Raw genomic sequence first — 21,030 nt, forward strand, 5'->3', positions numbered from 1 at the left:
TACTTACTGTGTATTACACAATAGACTCGTTACCTACTATATACTTACTGTGTGCCACACAAAAGACTCGTAACACACTATGTACTTACCATGTACCACACAATAGACTTGTAACTCACTATGTACTTACTGTGTATCATCCAATAGACTCGTAACCCACTATGTTCTTACTGTGTACCACACAATAGACTGATACCCCATTGTGTACAAACTATGTATCACATAGGAGACTGGTAACCCACTATGTATTTACTGTGTACTACACAACAGACTGGAACCCCATTTTGTACCTGCAATGCATCACACAAGAGACTGGTACCATAATGTGAACTTATTGTATATCACACAGGGGACAGGTACCCCACTATGTACTTATTGTGTATCACACGCTAGATTGGTGCCCCACTATGTTCTTATTGTGTATCACACAAAATACTGGTAACCCACTATTTACTTACTGTGTATCACATATGTGACCGGTACCCCATTATGAGACTGGTACTATACAACTTACTTATTGTGTATCCCACAGGCTGGCACCATACTATGTACCTTTTGTGCATCACACACGTTTATTACATGTTTATTACATAAGAAACTGGTACCGCACTAAATACCAACTGTGTATCACACACGAGACTGGTACCAACTGTTTACTTCGTATGTATCATATAGGAACTGTTTGCCCACATTGTATCACACTGGAAACCACCCCCAGTTTCTTATAACATATGTATCATCTAAGAATTAACTTGACTTTGAAGGTGAACATTTGTTTTGGCATGATTAGGTTAACATCTGTGACAACCTTAAAGACATTTTTAAGACAATCGGATGTAAAGGAGCAAACCGGCCCTTTTTACATTATCAAAGCGCTGAAGGCACTGTAAATGTTTGCTGCTTTGTTAATGTATTTACTTACAGGCACAGTACATAGTGTTCAACTTTTTAACGTACGCCAATCGAACGGAGACAAACACCAATGTATTTTCTTTTGATTGTTAACAGTGGTGATATTTGCAAAAAACTTCAATGACATTGATTTACACTCTCTCATTTTTAACAGGATTTACACAAACTTCACTTGCGAAAGATGTTAAACATATATATCTAAGTAATATCTGCGCAATAGCGCTCTCTGGTCTTGAGCTGCTCTGTTCGCTATCAATCACGCAATGTTATGCGGTGTTATACTTACCATACTATGAGATGTGCATGCTGGACAATAGGGCCGCTGGCTACATATGAAATAAGGTCCTTTTTAGCATGACGCAGGTCTTTTTGATAAAATTTGAAGTAAAACTGTGTTCTTTATAGCATACTGGCAAATTTTGATTTTTTGTTTCCTCATCTTGGAAGCAATACTGTGTTTTCAACGCTTAACGATATTCCATAATGTCTCCACGAACGCTTTGGTGACGAGTAACGAGTCAAAATGCAAAGTACTATTTCAATATACATCAAACACAATAATATCAAACAAGAGCACCTCATACCTTTTACCTAGTGACCCCAAAATGGATGTGGCGTGTAGAACTCATCAAGGTGCAGCTACATATGAAGTTTCAAAGTTGTAGGTTGAAGCACTTTGATTTTACAGCCAATTTTCAAAACCTTAACAAAATGTTAAGGTTTAAGCACGACGCGGACGGCGGACGTCGGACGGCGGACGACGAGCTGGCTATGACAATATCTCGGGTTTTCTCATAACGAAACAATAATGAAATGGAATTTATAAGCATAGTATAATAAAACATGTTTCTTTTAAAATTGTTTTTGCTTTACACAATGAAATAATAGTTTTATTTATCACTCAGTAAAATAGTATTGGGATTTTACTTTTTTCTCCTGTTGATCTGATAATAAATCCTCTGTTATTTAGGTAGCTAATTAATAGCCTCAGCTGTGCACGTGTATGTGTGTATTTCAGATTTCATTTAGAAGTCCCGATGCGTCTTCCAGAATGCATCTATTGGCTGACCTGCCTATTTGACCTTTGAGAGCTGTGCTACGCAATTATAACTTAACATGAAGTGGACTATTTTCATATGGCAACAATGTTATGTAAGGCATACTCTTCCGCGTTGCGAGCTCTTTCTCTGCACGGTTGTGGATTGAGTGTAATTTGGTGAATGGTAGTAGCCTGCATACCCATTTTCGGAAAACGACTATTAACCTTAGTTGTAATAGTAAATAATTGTACGTTCGACCCAAAAGTATGACATTGATATAGCCATGTGGTTTACATGCCCTTTCTTGTAAGTAATATACATTTAGTGGTGTTATTTTTATTTCTATTCTGCAAGAGAACTTAGAAAAAGGAAACTCTTTTTTTACTGACAAACATAAACAGTGCTATACGTGTTTCACATTAAGCTTCACCCTCACCCTACATAATAGAAGTAGCCTCCCGCTCTTACATTCAGGAAGAAGCTTACACACTTTCTGTATACTGTATTTGGGATGTTATACACTTAAGTGGGTGGAAATAACTTACTGATGTTGGGATATAATTCACCCAAGTGAGGGTATTATCAAATGTATTAGGTGTATACCGGTACCTAATTGTAGTGGGGGTATAACTCGTTCTATTGGGGGTTAACTCACTGTAATTCATTAAAATTGTGGTAACGTCAGTGTAATGTGGGCTATCTCTCTGTAATGGTGGTAAAACTCACTTTTTTAACGGGGTATGACTAACTGAAATGTGGGTATAACTAACTCCAATGGGGTATAATTGGGTATAACGCACTGTCATGGGGGTATAACTAACTCCACTGGGGGTATAATGGGGTTATAACTCACTGTAATGGAGGTATAACTATTTACAATGGAGGTACAATTGGGGTATAACTCAATATAGAATCAAATAATCTCTAGTGAGGGTATAGCAAAGGTAAAAAGTTCAGATTCTCAGTACACTGTTGGCGCTCACCGACAAGCAAACATGGGTCTACTGTGCCGTCCCAGTGACCGGTAGCATTGCATGTCAAGGCCGAGTTCCCTCTGGAGGTCCGGTTGTAGCCGGTCATACAGCTGTAAGGCACTGTGGACCCGTATGTTGACCTTGTCATATTGACCTGGGCGTGGCTGTGGATAGGTGGGACTCCACAGTCTGAAATAGACATCATCAGGTAGACAATTCACAAGCTGTCACTAAACAATACCAGTTTATGATTTAATTGGACAAAATAGCACAAGATTAAAAACTTGTATTGAATGAAATGTAAATGCTAACATAAATAAAAGAGAAACGTAATGTAAGCGCAATCTTTGTTTTAAAATTGCACAATACAAATGGTATAACAAATAATTAGAATATGATTTGATTAACATTGATACTGCAAGTTGATTAATTACACAAGACGTTACATCAAGAAGTGAGTAAACAAGAATTATGTTTGAATAAATATCAACCTTAATCTATGAGAAACATGACTTACAAGCAATAAAACAGGAGCTGTCAGAGGACAGCACGCTCGACTATTCGAGTGCTTGACATTATAACGTAAGTCATCATGAGGAAATTGTTCATATTCAATAATGTATTAGACGATCTTTCAAAAAGACAAAAAGGAAAAAAAAATGGGAGGGGGGAGCGGGGTAGGGGGTGAGAGGGGGATGAGAGGGGGGTGAGAGGGGGTATAATGTCGGTCGTGGTAATTCATTACATGATGTTTAAAAAAATGGGGGTGTAGGGGGGTGGGGGTGAGAGGGGGGTATAATGTGGGGTGTGGTAATTTATACGATGATGTTTACAAAAAAAATTGGGGGTGGGTAGGGAGAGTAGGGGGGATGAGAGGGGGGTGTAATGTGAGATGGGGTAATTTATAAGATGATGTTAAAAAATAAATTTGGTGGGGGAGGTTGGGGGGAAGGGATTCTGGGTAGGGGCGTGGGGTATTGTTTGGGTGGAATCCATTGTGGTATTCAGGTTAGAGTTGTTTTGTCAAAGTAATAATAAAATGTGATCATAAATAAAAAGTTATGGCAATTTAAGAAAAATGTTCAATTATATAAATGTAAAAGGGGCCATAATTATGTACAAATGCTTGATACAGTGGTCTGCTCTTATTTATAGGTTGGGGTCATGTTGGTAAACAAGTATGCAAAATATAAAAGCAATATGTCAAAGGATATAGGAAACATTTGGGGTAGTACGCAAACTTCAACATAGATTTATCGATAATATTCATATTCTAAGTATTAAAGGGGCAATAATTATGACAAAATGCTTGATAGAGTTGTCTGCTCTTTTTTATAGGTTGGGTCATGTTGGTAAACAAGTATGCAAAATATGAAAGCAATATGTCAAGGGACAATGAAAATGCAAAATATGTAAGCAATATGTCAAGGGACAATGAAAATAAATGGGGTAGTATGGAAACTTTATCATTTGCTGCATATTCTAAGTGGAAAATTGGCCATAAGTATGACAAAATGCTGAATAGAGTTGTCTGTCCTTGTTTATAGGTAGGGGTCATGTTGGTAAACAAGTATGCAAAATATAAAAGCAATATGTTAAGGGACAAAGAAAATATTTGGGGTAGTACGAAAACTTTAACATTTGCACGCTTACGCAGACGCTAACGCTAACGCAGACGCTCACGCCGGGGTGAGTAGGATAGCTCCACTATATATTTCATATATAATAGGCGAGCTAAAAATATTTGCATAACTCGTGTGATAAGGATTCAAATATGTAATTCAAACAAGACTAAATGTAGAACAAGAAATGTGTTTGTCAGAAACACTATGTCCCCTTCTGCGCCGCTTTGATTTTTTTACCTTTGACCTTGAAGGATAACCTTGACTTTACACCACTCAAAATGTGCAGCTTCATGAGATGCACATGCATGCCAACTATAAAGTTGCTATCTTTTATATTGCAAAAATTATTGCAAAAGGTTAAAGTTGGGACAAACAAACAAACACACCAACGGACAGGGAAAAACCCATATGTCCCCCACTATAGTGGTGGGGGACATAAAAATTGTTTATTAACAACCTTTTTACTTAAACACATAGTTACCATATAGCGTGATATTGATACTGTTTGCATAGTGACCATATATTGTGCAGCTTATACGGTTGCCATAGTTACCATAAATTGTGCAGTTGATACGGTTGCCTGTCCACTGTCCTTCCGTGTTACACTCGAGCTGTGATACTCCCCCAGTTTGGTAATAGCCCATTTCACAGCTGTAGTTGACGAGGCTCCCGTAAGTGGTTCTGTTCTCTGCATTCAGTCGGTACACACTGTTTGCTACAGACACAGGCATGCCACAATCTAGAATAGTCAAAGAACAAACTGTCAAAATACTTAGAACATAAAAAGGGGAAGGACACACACATAATAATTCCTCAATTTAGAAACAACATGGGATAAAATTGTCACAAAACCAGGTTTTCAATTTGAAAAAAAGTCTTATACAGAGAGACAATTCAAAATGTGCATTGTTACCCCCTTGTGTAAGATTCAATCTATTTTTACCCGGGGTGACCTTGATTTCAATTTGAAACAAGAGATGTGTTTGTCAGAAACACAATGCCCCCTATTGCGATGTTTGAAGCCATATATTTGACATTTGACCTTAAAGGATTACCTTGACCTTTCACCACTCAAAATGTTCAACTCCACGAGAAGTAAGTAAGAGATTGAATAGAGAAATGGTTTTTGTTTTCAATTTATGACCTTTGACCTTGAAGGATGACCTTGTCATTTCACCACTCAAAATATGCAGCTCCATGAGTTACACATGCATGCCAAATATGAAGTTGCTGTGTTCAATATTAAAAAGATTATAATTAAACTTTAACGAAGGTTAAAGTTTTAGGAATAAAAACAATGATATTTGACCTTTGACCTTGAAGGATGATCTTGACCTTGACTTTTCACCACTCAAAATGAGCAACTCCATGCGATACACATGCATGGTAAATATCAAGTTGCTTTGTTCAATATTGCAAAAGTTATCAAATTTTAACCAAGGTTAAAATTTTGAAACAGACAGACAGACAAGACAAAAACAATATACCCTCAATCTATCGATCCGGGGGCATAACAAATTCTGATAAAGGGAGACAAACTCAAAATGTGCATTGTTACTGATTGTTCAGTTACCCCACTTGTTTCAAAATCAATCTATTTTTAGTCGTGGCGACTTTGACATTGGAGACATTGACGTAATTCTTTCGCGCGACACGCCGTCCAATGATGGTGAACAAATATGCCACATGGTTTTAAAAATCTCACAATGAATGGCATAGTTATGGCCCGGACAAGCTCATTTATGGCAATTTATTACCTTTGAACTCAAAGTGTGACCTTGACCTTGGAGATATCGACGTCATTCTTTCGCGTGACACACCATCTAATGATGTTGAACAAATGTGCGTAATGATTTTAATATCTCACAATGAACGACAAAGTTATGGCCCGGACAAGCTTGTTCCACCCGCCCGCCAGCCCGCCCGCCCGCCGACATTCGCCAATCTAATAGCCATTTATTCCTTCGGAAAACCTTATTAAAAATACTTAAGAAGCCACAAGGTGATGTAGTCTAGTGGTCGTATCACATAATAAACATGTACCCCACTATGTACATGTCTTTGCATCACATATGAGACTTGTAGCTTATGTTGTGATACCACATTTGATTCCATATAACATTGACTTTGAAGGCAATCATGTGTTTTTGCTTGAGTTTTTTATTATATCTGTTAATATTTATGCCAAGCTATTAAGATTTTTTTTAATTAGGGAATTAAGAGAGCACACAAGCCTTTCCTTATAGAAAAAAATAGAAAAAACTTGGAAAATTGACCAAAAGTATGACATTGATTTTGAAATTTAGGGTTCGTGCCGGACATGCCGCCTCATTAAGATGTACTCATCGCGTAAGCTATTTGAAATTCGCAATTGCAAGAGTAAGTGGGATAGTGCAAATGGTCTTGAACTGAACGCCACACCTACAGTCGTAAAGAACAAAGTGATTAACATAGAGCTACCCCAATCTCCCCATATACTAGAAGTAATCCCCTCACCCCCCCCCCTATATTCTAGAATAGGCTGTATGGCTGACTGTATGATAAATTTGTGGTTTCCGCTCACAGCAGTGGGTGGTTATACTATAACTGAAGATGGGGTATCATAGTCGTGCGTGAAATGTAGTCGTTGTATAAATAATTGTAGTGGGGTCTATCTCACTGTAATGGATTCACTCACTACGGGTTGTGTACAACTCGCTGTATTTGGGATATAACAAACTCTAGTGGGATTATAATTGAATGTAAAAACGGCCAGACTCTCAATAAACTGTTTGTGCTCACCAACAAGTAAACATGGGTCAACTGTGCCGTCCCAATGGCCAGTAGCATTGCATGTGAGGGCCGAGTTCCCTCTGGAGGTCCGGTTGTAGCCGGTCATACAGCTGTAAGACACTGTGGACCCGTATGTTGACCTTGTCATATTGGTCTGGGCGTGGCTATGGATAGGTGGGACTCTACATTCTAAAATACAGAGCATCAGGTGGACAGTTCACAAGTTGTAACTAAACAAGAGATGTGTTTGTCAGAGCACAATGCCCACTATTGCGCCGCATTGAAATAAAATTTCAATATATCATTTGGCAGGTTTGAAATCATCTCCCTTTTAAGGCTTATTACTTCCCTTGGATTGTATTGTTTTTACTCTTAATCTTGAACAATAGATGTGTTTGTCAGAAACACAATGCCCCCCATTGGACCGCTTTGAAATAAAATGTAAATATATCATTTGGTAGGTTTAGAAATGATCTCCCTTTTGAAGCTTATTACTTCCCTGGGGTTGTATATTTTGACTTTTGACCTTGAAGGATGACCTTGACCGTTCACCACTCAAAATGTGCAGCTCCATGAGATACACATGCATGCCAAATATGAAGTTGATATCTTCAATATTGCAAAAGTTATGGCCAATGTTAAAGATTTCGGACGGACTGACGAACGGACGGACGGACAGTTCAAATGTTATATGCCGCCCTACCGGGGGCATAAAATTGACCTTGATATTTCACCACTCAGAATGAGTAGTTCCATGAGATACACATGCATGCCAAATATCAATTTACTATCTTCAATATTGCAAACGTTTTGGTCAATGTTAAATATTTTTCGGACGGACTGACGGACGGACGGACGGAAAGTTCAAATGCTATATGCCACCCTACCGGGGGCATAAAAATACCAGTTTATGATTAACGTTTACAAATACAACCACATGATTTGATCACTTTCATGAAAAGAACTCTAACACAAAAAGAAGACACATTTAATTGAATGCAATTTGTGTTTTTAAAATTGCGCATTTAATATTATTTATATCAATGATAATTAGAAAAAGGATTCGATTAACATTAATTGCGCAAGCTTAGGAATTACTGAAGACGTCACTAGGAATTGCGAACAAACAATGTATGTTTGAATACATTTCAATCATATTTAGTTGACACATGACTAGCAACAAACATAATTACAAATATTAACATATAAGTTTCAATGAAGATACTGTGATGATGAACAAAAACACTTTTAAACGGACAAGATAGTTACCATAGAATATGCATTTCATACGGTTGTCATAGTTACCATAGATTGTGCAGTTGATACGGTTGCCTGTCCACTGACCCTCCGTGTTACATTCGAGCTGTGACACTCCCCCAGACTGATAATAGCCCGTTACACAGCTGTAGTTGACGAGGCTCCCGTAAGTGGTTCTGTTCTCGGCATTTAGTCTGTACACACTGTTTGCTACAGACGTCGGCAGGCCACAATCTAGAGTAATCAAAGAACAATGTCGCACTTATTGAACGTCAAATGACGAAATCCCAATGTTGCGTAATTCTTTGGAATAAAAACACATCTAACTCGAAGGACAATTCATTAAAATGTGTTCTGCTATTCAACATGACGCTTTCCACATCCACAAACTATTCTAATCAACAAGATACATAAGGTCCACAAGACATTTAAGTGAGTCTAACAAATATTCATATATTTATGGGACCTTGAAGAAACAAGTCCGATCTCTGCTGCTGTCTGGCCTGAACTAGTTCATCTTTTCTTCACATAGAATTTATCCTGTTCATCCTCAGAAACCTCTTAAAGTAAATATGTTGAATAATACAACTTTGGCGTTTGTATAATAAAGGCAAATGCTGTTGCACCAAACACGTACAAAACATAATTGTTAATGATTTAATTCGTATTTTTATGCATAACCATTAATAAGTGAGTAGGTAAAATGATTGCATTTGCCGTCGAGTTATAATAAACTGAACAGGCAATGCTATTTTAGCTAACGCCATCAGAATAAGTATCTGTGAGACTATACAGTGAGCAACTGCATAATGGACACATCAAGGTAAGTCTACTAGGTACAGTAGTATGTACAAGATATGTTTTTTTATACTGAGTTCTGCGGTCGGAGACATATGCCCCCCCCCCCAAACAGGGCTTTAAACTATTGACCCCAATGTCAATAGGGGTCATCGACTGTCCAAGGCCAATGCAAATTGGAAGTTTCAAGCAAATCCTTCAATTCGTAGAAAAGTTATTGATCGGAAACAATTTTCACACTTATTGTGACAGTGACCTTGACCTTTGACCTAGTGATTCCAATTTTAATAGGTGTCATCTACTGTCCTAGGCCAATGCACATGGGAAGTATCAAGCCAATCGGTCAATTGGGTTATGATTTCTTGCTTGGAAACGATTTTCACAATTATTTTGACAGTGACCTTGACCTTTGACCAAGTGACACCAATTTCAATTGGAGCCATCTACTGTCCAATGCAAATGCACATGTGAAGTATCAAGCCAATCACTCGATTCGTTTATGAGTTCTTGAAGGAAACAATGTTCACACTTATTGTGACAGTGACCTTGACCTTTGACCGAGTGACCCCAATTTCAAAGGGGTCATCTACTGTCCAAGGCCAATGCACATGCGAAGTATCAAGCCAATCGTTCGATTCGTTGACGAGTTATTGATCGGAAACGAACTGGTCTTCCGACAGGCAGACCGACAGACCGACCGACATCCTGCAAAACAATATATCCCCTCTTCTTCAAAGGGCAGCACAATAATTAAACACTTTGCCACTTTGTGTATAAGGTATTGAAGTTATGGTATCTTGACGATTATGTCAACATATATAAAGTAGGTTTTTAAGTAAAATCTAAAGCGTTAACAAGAAATGCTGTTTTTTTAAGTACGAGTAAGAAAAACAATTTACTTAAGAAGTCATTATTGCGTTACTATGTTGTTATGTTATCCGTCTTCCAATCAGATTGTTCGACAATGGTCTCACGATAAAGACTGATTCCCAAAAATGTACGTACCATAATTCACACAGATCATGGTACCTCAATATGTATTTACTGTGTATAATACAAGAATCGCGAACTGTTGTATGTAATAATCATTTTTTTATTATAGTAAGACCTTGAATTTTAAGATAAATGTGTTTCTTACATGAGATTCTTTCTTATATCATAGGGGTCAAGCTTTTAAGAATGTTTTTACACATGTGAAGGTAAGAGAGCACACATACCCATTGTTGACAATAAAATGAAAAATACTTTCACCTTGACCCAAAAGAATGACCTTGTCTTTGATATTTGACTTTTGTTCTTGACATACAGTCTCATGCAGTTATATACTTGTGGTACGTTATTTTTAAAACCTTAACTACATTGGGAAAATTATATTCTTAAACTATTTTTGGACTGGTAAACACTCCTACAGTTATATAGGACTGAGTGATTCTCATAACGCTACTTCATGTCCGTACATGCTAGAAGAAACACACTAAATCAAAACAGTCTGATAGAAGCGGTGTAGATAACTGTATACTATATTATTCTAATAGTAAATTTAGTGGGTATAACTTATCTTAAGTAGTGGAATAATTCACCGAAATGTTGAAGGTGCTGTACTGATTTTAGAAGTGGTATAACTCACTGTAATCGGATAATGTCTCAAAGCAATGGGGGGCATACCTCACTGCAATAAGGATATAACTCACTGTGACGGTGGTATAACTCACTGCCATAGGAGTATAACTCACTGCCAGTGCGGTTGCGGTTAAACTCACTATAACTTGGGCACAACAAACCATAACGCGAGTATAACTTAATGTAAGGACCAGACTCTCAGTACACTGCAAGTACTCACCGACAAGTAAACACGGGTCTACTGTGCCGTTCCAGTGGCCAGTAGCATTGCATGTCAAGGTCGAGTTCCCTCTGGAGGTCCGGTTGTAGCCCGTCATACAGCTGTAATTCACTGTGGACCCGTACGTTGACCTCGTCATATTGACCTGGGCGTGGTTGTAGGTTGGTGGGACTCCACAGTCTGAAATACACAGCATCAGGTTGACAGAGCACAGGCTGTAGCTTGAAAATATCAGTTTATGATTTTAGTGACAACTAAAAGCACATGATTAGGAAACTTTCATTAAAAGAAACTAAATACTACCAAACGAAGAGACGACAAATTCAATAGAAGCGAGATCTAGTTTTTGAAATTGAATACGTAAAAATAAACAAGAGATGTGTTTGTCAGACACACAATGCCCCCTACTGCGCCGCATTGAAATAAAATGTCCATTTATCATTTGGCAGGTATAGAAATCATCTCGCTTTAAAGGTTATTACTTCAATTGAATTTTGTCCAATCCAACCGGGGGTGGGGGTGGGGAGGGTCTCACAGTCAATTATGACCATGTCAGACATCACTGACAGCCAAGGCATATGGTTTAAAAGAGATTATAGCCAGAGTTGATTATGTATCTGTATGGACATAAGTCCACAGGTATGTAATGAACACCAAAGAAATTATAATTATGTCATTAAAGAAACTTTGAAAAATCAATCATTTGGGTTATAAATAATCAAAATAATAAATCTGTACAGTAACTGTGAAAAGAACTTCAATTCTTGGTAAGGAAATATATAATATGAGATTTATAATTATATAAATTACTTCCCTTGAAAATAATTGTCTGTAACAAATATCTATTTTTAGTAGCAAATAATTAAAAGCCACTACCGTGACTGTAGATTCACCACTCAAAATGTGCAGCTCCATGAGATACACATGCGTGCCAAATATATAAAGTGGCTATGTTCAATATTGAATAATTTTCTCCCTTTTTAAAGCTTATTACTTCCCTTAAATCTGTACTTTTTACCGTAGACCGTAAAGGATGACCTTGGCCTTTTACCACAATGTGTTTGTCAGAAACACAATGCCGCCTACTGCGCCACTTTGATTCATTTAACAAAAATATATACGTGTGCAGGTCAGATAACTATGTCCATTTAAAGCTTATTACTTCCCTTGACTTTGTTTTTCCGACCCTAGACCTTGAAGGATGATGTTCAACTTAAGATTTTACCACTCAAAATGTGCAGCTCCATGAGATACACATGCATGCAAAATATCAAGGTGCTATCTTCAATTTTTAAAAAGTTATGGCCAATTTTATAGTTTTTCGGACGGACGGACAGACTGACATACTGACTGACGGACAGTTCAACTGCTATATGCCACCCTACCGGGGGCATACAAATCCTCCTTTATCTTTTTGACAAATGACTCGCAACAAAAGATATGAAATCTATTTACATAAAAAATGTCTTAGGGAAACAAAATTATGTGTAACACAAGTATACATGTAGAACACGTTGTGATGAATAGCGCTTCTGTTACACAGACAGCATAGTTACCATATATTGTGCAGTTGATATGATTGCCTGTCCAATGACCCACTGTGTTACACTCGAGCTGTGACACTACCCCCGATTGGTAAAAGCCCATTACACAGCTGTAATTTACGTTGCTCCCGTAAGTGGTTCTGTTCTCTCCATTCAGTCTGTACACACTGTTTGCTACAGACGTCGGTAAGCCACAATCTAGAAAGGGAAAACCACCTTTCAGAATACATGAACACATATTGAATACATTAAGTTCACTAGCTGGTTAGTCACTCTAATCAATATTGATGGGACAACCGTTGTGCAGGTCCCCTAACTTTAAGAAGCAAGTACGATCTCACCTCCTCTCTTGTGTATACTAGCGGAAGTTTGTTCACACATAATTTAACATGTTATAACGAAACACCAGAATGGCCTCTGACGATTTTATTATAACAGCAAATTGTGCTGCTCAAAAAAGACCTTTATAATAAAGATTTTGAATGATAGGGCGTTTGTATAATAACGGCAAATGTTGTTGCATAAAAAACGTCCATAAATTATTACGTATATGTTAATGTTTATGAGGTATTACTTACTGCAGTTGCGGTATAACTAACAGTAGCTGGGGTCTTATGTTAAAAGTCCAGATTTCCATCACACTGTTTGTGCTCACCGACAAGTAGACATGGGTCAACTTTGCCGTCCCAGTGGCCTGAAGCATTGCATGTCATGGCCGAGTTCCCTCTTGAGGTCCGGTTGTAGCCGTTCATACAGCTGTAAGACACTGTGGACCCATATGTTGACCTTGTCATATTGACCTGGGCGTGGCTGTGGGTAGGTGGGACTCCACAGTCTTAAAAACACAGCATCATGTTGACAGGTAGCTTAATGATACCAGTTTTATGCAGTTTATGATCTTAGTGGCAAAATAGAGCACATAATTTGAACAATAAATACTCTAAATTAACTGTAAACTCTAAAACAAACAGAAGACGCCATGCATTAAAGATCAAACCTTGTTTTTTTTTAATTTCAAAATGATTTCCAAGATAATTAGAAAAGAATTTATAAACATTGATGATGCAAGTTGGGGAAAGAATGAAGCAATCACTACAACATGGTGGTATACAAAATCATATTTAAATAAATATCCAGTAATATATGTGAAACATAAAACGCAACTAAAATCAATTATACAATAGTGACATCACATGTTTGTATGTCATTTAAGTTTAAATGTAGACATAATGTTGATGAACAACGACACTTTTAAACAGACAAGATAGTTACCATATATTGTGCAGTTGATACGGTTGCCTGTCCACTGACCCTCCGTGTTACATTCGAGCTGTGACACTCCCCCAGACTGGTAATAGCCCGTTACACAGCTGTAGTTGACGACGCTCCCGTAAGTGGTTCTGTTCTCTCCATTCAGTCTGTACACACTGTTCGCTACAGATGCAGGAAGGCCACAATCTAGAGTAGTCAAAGAAACACCTGTCAAAAACATTGAACTTAAAATTGGGAAGGACATGAACATAATTAAGCAAGTAACCAAACAAATTTACTTAAGACGTCATGAAGGTGATGTTAGAATGCTAACACCAAAATATCAGATGGTCCGGTGATCGTATCACACAATAGACTGTTATCCTACTATGTATTTACTGTGTATCACACAAGAGACTGATAATGCACTATGTACTTACCGAGTATCTTACATTAGATTGGTAACACACAAGTAATTACTGTCTCACACAAGGGAATGGTACCACAGAATGTAATAACACATTTGACATTGACTTTGAAAGTAAACATGAATTTCTGCAAGGGATTCAGTCCTATATCGGTTAACATTTGTGTCAAGCTATTTAGCTTTATTCATATTTTGTGTTTATGTTGGTTTGTATTGTGCTGTGTTGTGCTGTTTTGTACTGTTTGGGCAATCGGTCACTTGCCTTAAATAAAGGACCAACTAATTGTTTTTAATGAAAATTCAATACTGCTCCAGCAGCTGGAGTTTCACTTCTTTATATTTTAAAATATGGGGCATTAAGCTAGAACACGTACCAATGGTTTACAATAAAATAGTATATACTTTGACCTTTAACCAAAAAAAAGGCATAGCGATGGTCCTTATTCAAAATGTCGAACTAACATTTTGGCCATTTCGTGATTTTTGCACTGTGTAGGGCGGGAAATCAGTGCGCAAATGCCCAGAAAACGGCGAACCGCCTAACCAATCAGAACACGCCAAACCGGCCATATGATAAAATGCAAATCTGTGATTGTGGAAATAAAAATATGCAAACATGCGAAGCTGAACACGCAAAAACGCGAAGCTGAATATTATTGTAAAATGCAAAGCCGAATAATTTTTAACTTCGGCATTTTGCATATAGTTATAAAAATGAAACAAGAGCACCGCATAACGGGTGTAACGCTCGGCTGCGGGTGCAGTTTTTAATAAATGAAAGCTTGTTAGAATTTTTTTAGAGGTCACAGTGACCTTGACTTTGACCTAGTGACCCCAAAATGGGTGTGGCGTGTAGAACTCATCAAGGTGCATCTACATATGAAGTTTCAAATTTGTAGGATGAATCACTTTGATTTTAGAGCTAATGTTAAAATCTTGAAAATATGTGAAGGTTTGCGGACGGCGGACGACACGACGAGCTGGCTATGACAATACCTCGGGTTTTCTCAAAAAACAGCCGAGCTAAAAATAGCCCTCCTGGAAAGTTGTGTTTTTGTAAGTTCGGTCATCGATAAACTTTGATATGTGCTTAACATGACGTCACACGTAGGTAAAAACTTAAAAAAACAAATAATTTGAGCATTTCAAACATTTTTGGATTTAAAGACACACCTACAGTCTTTATAAACTTATTTATTCTAATACAGCTACGCAACTATGTCTTCATACTAGACGTATCCCCCTTAACACAACATTCTGGTAGAAGCTAAATAGCTAACCGATAATGTATTGGGGATGTGTTTTACTAAAGTGGGTTGGTATATCTTTCCGCATTTGGGTATAACTTACTGCAATTTGGGTAAAATGATATGTTACATGTAGTTAGTGTATACCGTATTGAAGTGGGGGTATAACTCGCTGTAATTGGGGTACAACTAAGTTTAATGGGTGAATAACTAACTGTAGTGGGGGCATTTCTCACTGTAGATGGGGTATAATAGACGCTAGTGTAATTATAACTTCATGTAACAAGAAAATGCATTAAATTGAACTCCCTCGAAAAATATGTTTTGTTTTTAGATGGGTGCATATCCCTTGATGTACGTTTTTTTTATAACAAAATAAGAGAACGGTAATTGTTTTTTTAATTGCATTTTTTCCTCCCTTATATCTATACATACATGTTTATATATTGTAGCGTACCTGAAATATAGACTAAAAAAAACTTGCATCATACAAAAACAACATATGGCAATATCATAAGTTACATAAATGCATGGTTATTGTTCTTGTGCATGGTGCTTCTTCCCAATGATTTCTATACATCCATAAAGTTACATGTTCAAATATTGTTACGTATCTGATATAGCCCTACAAAGTTCCATCATACAAAAAACAATAAAGGGCAGTTAAGGGATAAAGGTGTTCGCAGAAACACAATTCCCCTACTGCGCCGCTTTGAAATAACATTTCAATTTATCATTTGGCAGGTATAGAAATCATCTCCCTTTAAAGCTTATTATTACCCTTGGATTTTGTCCAATCCAACCGGGGGGTCTGTAGACACTCAAAAATGACCAAGTCAGACATAACTGACAATCAAGACCTGTGGTTTATCAAAGAGATCATAGCCAGAGTTCATCATGTATCTCAATCTCCTGCACGACGGTTACATTACATTCACCTCTGTCTTGGGCTCAAAACGGACTATTGTTATGAAAGCGTCTCATTTATGTCATGATCATTCCAAGCGTTCATCATTGAGGTTACAGAATACTAAACAATCTCTTGCACGACGGTTACATTGCATTCACTGCATTAAAGAAAACCATCTCATACCATGATATCTTATATCAGTCTTAATTCATTATTATAAATTTGATAAGGTTTTTATGTTAAGAAACCAACATACATACACACGTCGAAGCAATTCCTAACGTCACTCAAAAAAAAATATGTTCAATTGTTTACATTTGTGAAGTGCGTGGAATGATTCCATCTGCGTAAATTGGCAATAAATTAGTTCCAAAGAGTTGCATTAAAACTCGCAAGTTTTTGCACGATTTATCGTACATTTAAAAGTCATATTTCTTAATTTAATGCATGCGATCTTAAATATCCAATCAAATATACATTGAATGCATTTGTTCGGTTTTACCTATTTTATAGACAAAATGGTAAGCTGAGCATTTCGCAGAGTTGTATGTGAGAGCAAGGAACGACAACTCTGCGTGGAGATTGCATGTATCTATGGACATAATAGGTCCAGAGGTATGTAATGAACCCTACCATTCATAAATCAGTACCGGAAAGAAATGATAATTATATCATTTAAAAGAAAACTTTTACAAATCAATCATTTAAGTTATAAATAATAAAAAGAAAAATATGTACATTAACTGTGAAAAGAACTTAAATTCTTGGTATGCAAAATATATAATCTGAGATTTATTATTATATAAATTACTTCTCTTGAAAATAATTGTCTCTTAAAAAACTCTATTTTTGGTAGCAAATAATTACAAGCCACTACCGTGACTGTAGATTCACCACTCAAAATGTGCAGCTTCATGAGATACACATGCATGCCAAATATCAAGTTGCTATGTGCAATATTGAATAATTATCTCCCTTTAAAGCTTATTACTTCCCTTGGATTTGTATTTTTGACCTTAGACCTTGAAGGATGACCGTTACCTAGGCCTTTTACCACGATGTGTTTGTCAGAAACACAATGCCGCCTTCTGCGCCGCTTTGGCAGGTCAGATAATTATGTCCATTTAAAGCTTATTATTTCCCTTAGATTTTTTTCCACCCCGTGACCTAGTGTTTGACCCGGCATAACCCATATTCGAACTTGACCTAGATATTGTCTAAATACAACTTCTAACCAAGTTTCGTAAAGATCGGATTAAAACTATTTGAATTAGAGAGCGGACACGAAAAGTGTGACAGACTGACAGACGGACAGTGCGAAAACTATATACCCCCTTTTCTTCGAAAGGGGGCATAAAAATATAATGGCAATAACTCTTAATAAAGAAAGTGTAAGGTTATAGTTCTTGTGCATGGTAGTTCTCCTAATTGTTCACCTCATTGATATCTATACATCTATACACCTATAAAGTTTCATAATGATATCTTATATAGTTTGTGAGATATAGCCTTAAGACAATTTTTTTAAGTAAAATTCATGTTAATTAATAAATACTTACCTGCTATCCATAGCTTACTCCCTTCCAAGGGGCATTTGCCCATCCGGAATTTTCACTGGTAATCGGCCATCTCCATACTGCAACACAGCCTAGGCATAACATAGTGCAATGCAACCCAGACAAAAAGCAGAAACCAGTCCGCAATATTCTTTCAATATTAATATACGAAAATATTAATCGAATATCGGGGTGGGAGGTGGGACTTACCGATAACAGGTAAGTATTTAATAATTAAAATGCAGTCAACTTAAAAATTTTGTTTTAATGTCATAAATACTAACCTGCTTTCCATAGCTTATTTTGTAGCTGCGGTGGGAAGGTTCGTATATATTTTCCCATCACAGTAGTACCCCAAAACAGGGTTATCAGCTAATGATAACAAAACCCAAAACAAGGGTTATTAGCTAATCTTCGTAGAACGGTATTAATAGTGAGTTATCGGACAGAGTACGTATGTCAATGTCGTAAAGACACTAACGTTAATGAAATCACAACGAAACCAGACATATACAATTTTTATTGTTTGCACTTCAGAGAACGAAGATAAAAAGATGAAAAAAGTTGGTCGGATTCCTCCAGAAAATAGCTTGGAGCACATCAAAAAGTGGGGTGTGATTAATATACGCCCACAAAACAGAGCTCTTAATTCATGCGATCATATCCTATACAGAAACGAGTTTTAGATTAGAGAAAAGAGTTAACCTTCGTAGTCAAAGGTCGAACCCCGAGAAACAGAAGCTGTAGACACATCTCCCGCCCCCTTTTGATGAGTGTTTTTTGAGAACCTCGAATGGCCTAAAATTGCTGAGATAGAACTTAAAAGCCTAAATTGGCCATAGAAGTTTATCCTCCTCTTCATGTCAACTAGTTAAAAAAACTGGAAACTTGAAGATATTCAGAAACCATATCGAGGACTAGATATTAAGAAAAGAATCCTGGCTGACACAACAAAGTGAAGACGACATTAAATCCAACTTAAATTGTTCGTATAAAAAGCATGAATTTCACTTCCTTATATGATAAAAGTCATACTAAGAAGGAAAACTGTCTTAAAATTATATTGGAATTGTTTATAATCCTGATGAAAAAGGATTCATAGGATTTTCATGAAGCAACGTAATACCAGAAGCCAAAACAGATTAAGAAGCTAAAGGAACGAAAACAAAGTGTTGACGTTCCATAGCTTGGATAAGTTCCAAAATAGGTAAGACAGCACAGATTTGTGATGAATTACACAAAACAAGGTATACTTATGCATAATTGTACCCTTTGATGGAATGAAGAACAAATTTCTTATCATCAAGGAAAAATATGAGAAAACCTTCTATGTATCTAGCAGAGTGATTAGGGTAATAACTTTGCTCTCGAATACCCAGTCAAAAAAGAATTTCCATAGAACCTTTATACAGTTCTGAAGGAATTATCCTTGCAAAAAAATTAATGATTAAAACTCTAACAGAAAAACGTTCTTCTGTAGAGATAACTAATAATGGTAAGACATGTAATGACACATGTTTGGATCAGTTAAAATATGTCTCTCTGAGTTATGATATTTGACCTGTGCAGAAGTTTCCTGAAAATAATTTTACAGGAGACTCAAAAAAAGGTCGTAATTCCATAATCCCATGGTAAATTAAGTAGATACCATGAAATTATGGCAAAAAAATCGGTATTCCAAAACTCATCAAGAAGGCAAGATATTTCCAGTTAATGTAAAGTGGACGAATGTATAACAATCGCACCCACTGCTGGATCGATTTCTGTGAACTGCATTATTGACGTTGTTCAGCATTAATACTATGATCTACGATCGCATAACGCTAATGACTAGCATTAGATGAGAAACAACGTTCTTCTATGCATCTTTGCATCTTCATCTACGCAAAACCACTACCGCGCATGCGCAATCACATTTCATAGGAACCAAACAGAAAATTATTCAGTGTAAGACGATACAGAAAATTAATGTTCTTGCAAAATACACAATACGTTCCTGGTTTTCAGATACAAGAAGTAATAATATGATCACCTCCGTGTCTGGAAGTAAAACGCGATCGATGTGTGTTAGTTGAAACTATCACATAGGAGTCGTGAAAATGTGTTGTAAATGAAAAACATCTAAAAAGAATGCTCGCTTTTTAATATAAAGATGTGTAGGTGATATTCATTAGGATACCACATGATTGGGAATATCATGATAAGTTGTTCTATGTGATCGTCCCTAACCTTCCTTGCTCACATCTGTATAAGATGTTAGGAAGATTGTGGTAGAATTAAATATATTCTTGCCAATATAATCTAGACTTGACCCCACTGAATAGTGGGAAGTAATGACAAAAAGATGGAAATCTGTGTCATTAAATAATCCCGAGATTAATAATTAACTTGAAAAATAAAACTGAAACAGACGTAAGAAAAGAAGTCTCAGCATCAAAGACCGGTGATTACCGACCGGTGGCCTGTACCATTAGTCAAGGATGGGTGGGAAAAGAAATAACGGCAAGCCGAAATTCCCACTCCCAACATACTTGACAGTTGTAATAATAGAAAAGTGTTGAACACTTTTAAGTCTATGACCTGTCTACAAAAGCCTCTTTATTGAACCAATAAACGGCGCCTTAAAATCTTGGAGAAGAAAGGCCGTGAAGTATCGATTGCGAAGTACGGAAATATGCTAAAAGTGGTATATCCGACATCGGAGATGAGGTGACAGAAACAAATGAAAAACTCTAGGAATAATCTTAGGGTCAATCACCTTGCCGTAAGAAGGCTTAGAAGTCTTCAAATCTGGCAAGGTTAAGCCCTTATTCTAGAATCGTAACCAGACGAATTCCGAAGGAATATAACCTTTTATAGGCTGAAGACATGTAAGGG

At 36.9% G+C, this 21,030-nt stretch overlaps 1 protein-coding gene across 1 annotated transcript in view; it reads right to left on the reverse strand.

The window, feature by feature from the left end:
- Positions 1-21,030, reverse strand: part of LOC127860908 (uncharacterized) — a 345,694-nt gene that overhangs the window by 201,709 nt on the left and 122,955 nt on the right. Inside the window, exons 50-57 of the mRNA XM_052399220.1 lie at positions 14,035-14,220; positions 13,418-13,597; positions 12,775-12,960; positions 11,219-11,398; positions 8,629-8,814; positions 7,333-7,512; positions 5,105-5,290; positions 2,936-3,115 (exon numbers count right to left, since the gene is read on the reverse strand). Coding sequence (XP_052255180.1) covers positions 2,936-3,115; positions 5,105-5,290; positions 7,333-7,512; positions 8,629-8,814; positions 11,219-11,398; positions 12,775-12,960; positions 13,418-13,597; positions 14,035-14,220 — 1,464 coding nt within the window. The remainder of the gene's footprint in view (positions 1-2,935; positions 3,116-5,104; positions 5,291-7,332; positions 7,513-8,628; positions 8,815-11,218; positions 11,399-12,774; positions 12,961-13,417; positions 13,598-14,034; positions 14,221-21,030) is intronic.

Source organism: Dreissena polymorpha, chromosome 15, assembly GCF_020536995.1.
Source record: "Dreissena polymorpha isolate Duluth1 chromosome 15, UMN_Dpol_1.0, whole genome shotgun sequence".
NCBI classification, from domain to species: domain Eukaryota; kingdom Metazoa; phylum Mollusca; class Bivalvia; order Myida; family Dreissenidae; genus Dreissena; species Dreissena polymorpha.